Below are 1,950 nucleotides of genomic sequence, written 5' to 3'. Positions count from 1 at the left end.
AGGAAAAAGCAAGTATAGTAATGGTAACAACACATACCAAGATTTATCTTAATTTGGGTAACATCTAGCCTGTTTGAATTTAACATCAAGATCCCCTCCCAGTCAATTATCTTCCTATTTGGTGTTGAACTGCATAGTGAAGATAAATAAACCAATTATACTTCCTTGCAATCACAATTTGCCCAATAATAACTCCAATTATGAAACCACAACCACAACCATATCCAATCACGACTACATTCTAGCCGAATTCAAATAGCAACTTTGAGTCTTGATTAATCTCTTCAAACGTTAAAGGAGGGTGCAATGAATCCTCGAAATTTCCACATTTCTTTGGCAAAGGATTTCCACACAATCCACGATTACCACTGAAAGACTTGTCCTAAAAGGTATCAAATTGGTTCCCATGCGGTATAGGCCTTATTAGATGATTGTTATAGACATTGAAAAATGCAAAGAAGGTGAGTTGTGTTAGTTGTGGAGAGATCTTCCCAGACAACTTGTTTTGAGAAAGGTCTAATGCTTCTAGCGCTATCAACTTCTCCAATGATGAGGGTATAGAACTCGTGAGTAAGTTGTTGGAAAGGTTGAGCACTTGGATTCCTTTCAAATTCCCCATGAGTTCTGGAATTTCTCCTTCAAATTTATTGCTTGAAAGATCCATGGCTATGAAAATATATGGGATTCTCTCGTATGCAATCTCTATGCCTCTATTTGTGAATGTCATTGAGTAAGCGTATTGAGATTTCCATATATATCCTGGTAGATCGAAACTCGTGTTCGCTTGCATATACATAGGACGATTCTTACCAGTGAGGCTACTGTAAGAAAAGTCAACAATATGCAAGTTTGGAAATACAAAATTACTTTTGGGTTTCCCTATTGCACCTTGGAGTTGATTATATCGTAATATAAGAACCCCCAATTTTGGAAGAACCCTTAACCAAGAGGGGAAATAATCATTTATTTGATTGTTTCCAAGAACAAGAATTTCTAACATAGTACAGTTCACCAACGATCTTGGTATCCACCCCTGTAATTGATTTTGACTAAAATCAATCATTTTCAATTTGCTCCCCTTCTTGCATATTTGAGGAATGTTGCCGTGAAAGTTGTTCCTTCTTAGACTGAGAATTGATAAGGAAAAACTGAGGTTTCCTGAACAGTCTAGAAGCATGCCACTCAAGTTGTTATATGACAAGTCAAGGGCAACAAGAGAACCTAGATTGCAAATCATTTTTGGAATTTCTCCAGTTAGTGTGTTATTTGAGACTGAGTAAGTAATGATGGAAGGTGATGGGATAGGAAGTGATCCCTGCAGCTTGTTATTACTATGATCCAAATATCGTAGATTGGTCCATGGTAGAATAACAAGAAGTTGGTGGAAACCTGTTAGAAACAGTGGCGGCTCCAGAAATTTTATTTAGGGCGGCCATTACAAAATTTTAATAAAAAGAGAACTTGAATATATCGAGTTATTGAAAAAAATAATAATAATACATAAAGTTTTACAATTTTATTCTACAAGTTTTCAAATTTTGAACGTTATATGATAGTTCATTATGAATATCTATTGCCAATATGGGTAGCTACGAGTCTATGATCATTTTATTTTGTTAAGTTTATCTAACTTTTTTATTTTTATACAATTGTTATTATCTATTTGACTTTGTTTTCATAAAAATATTTTAGACTAAATGAGTAATCTCAACTCATTGGCTCCATATTAATTATTGACGCACACAATCATACTTATTCATACATAAATTATACACTACATGTCTACTTATCCAATTAAATGCTTGAATAATCATTAACTTTACAGTTGTTTTCTTAAATTTTACTAAGTGTATTACAAAAAGTTATTATAATATAATAACAATACACACACATGTAAAAAAAAACATTCTCTATTTCTTAATTATTAAATTATATAAAGTTATATTATAT

At 32.8% G+C, this 1,950-nt stretch overlaps 1 protein-coding gene across 1 annotated transcript; it reads right to left on the bottom strand.

Moving 5' to 3' along the window:
* Window positions 1-382: 382 nt before the first annotated feature.
* Window positions 383-1,237, bottom strand: LOC112040207 (receptor like protein 28-like). Its single transcript, XM_024073103.1, has one exon. It carries the CDS (start codon window positions 1,235-1,237, stop codon window positions 383-385), a length of 855 nt encoding a protein of 284 aa, XP_023928871.1.
* Window positions 1,238-1,950: the final 713 nt, after the last annotated feature.

This window comes from Quercus suber, unplaced genomic scaffold (assembly GCF_002906115.3).
Source record: "Quercus suber isolate HL8 unplaced genomic scaffold, Cork oak 2.0 scaffold_466, whole genome shotgun sequence".
NCBI classification, from domain to species: domain Eukaryota; kingdom Viridiplantae; phylum Streptophyta; class Magnoliopsida; order Fagales; family Fagaceae; genus Quercus; species Quercus suber.
Note: the sequence above shows the minus strand (reverse complement) of the source record. Positions and strands in the feature narration are given on the sequence as shown.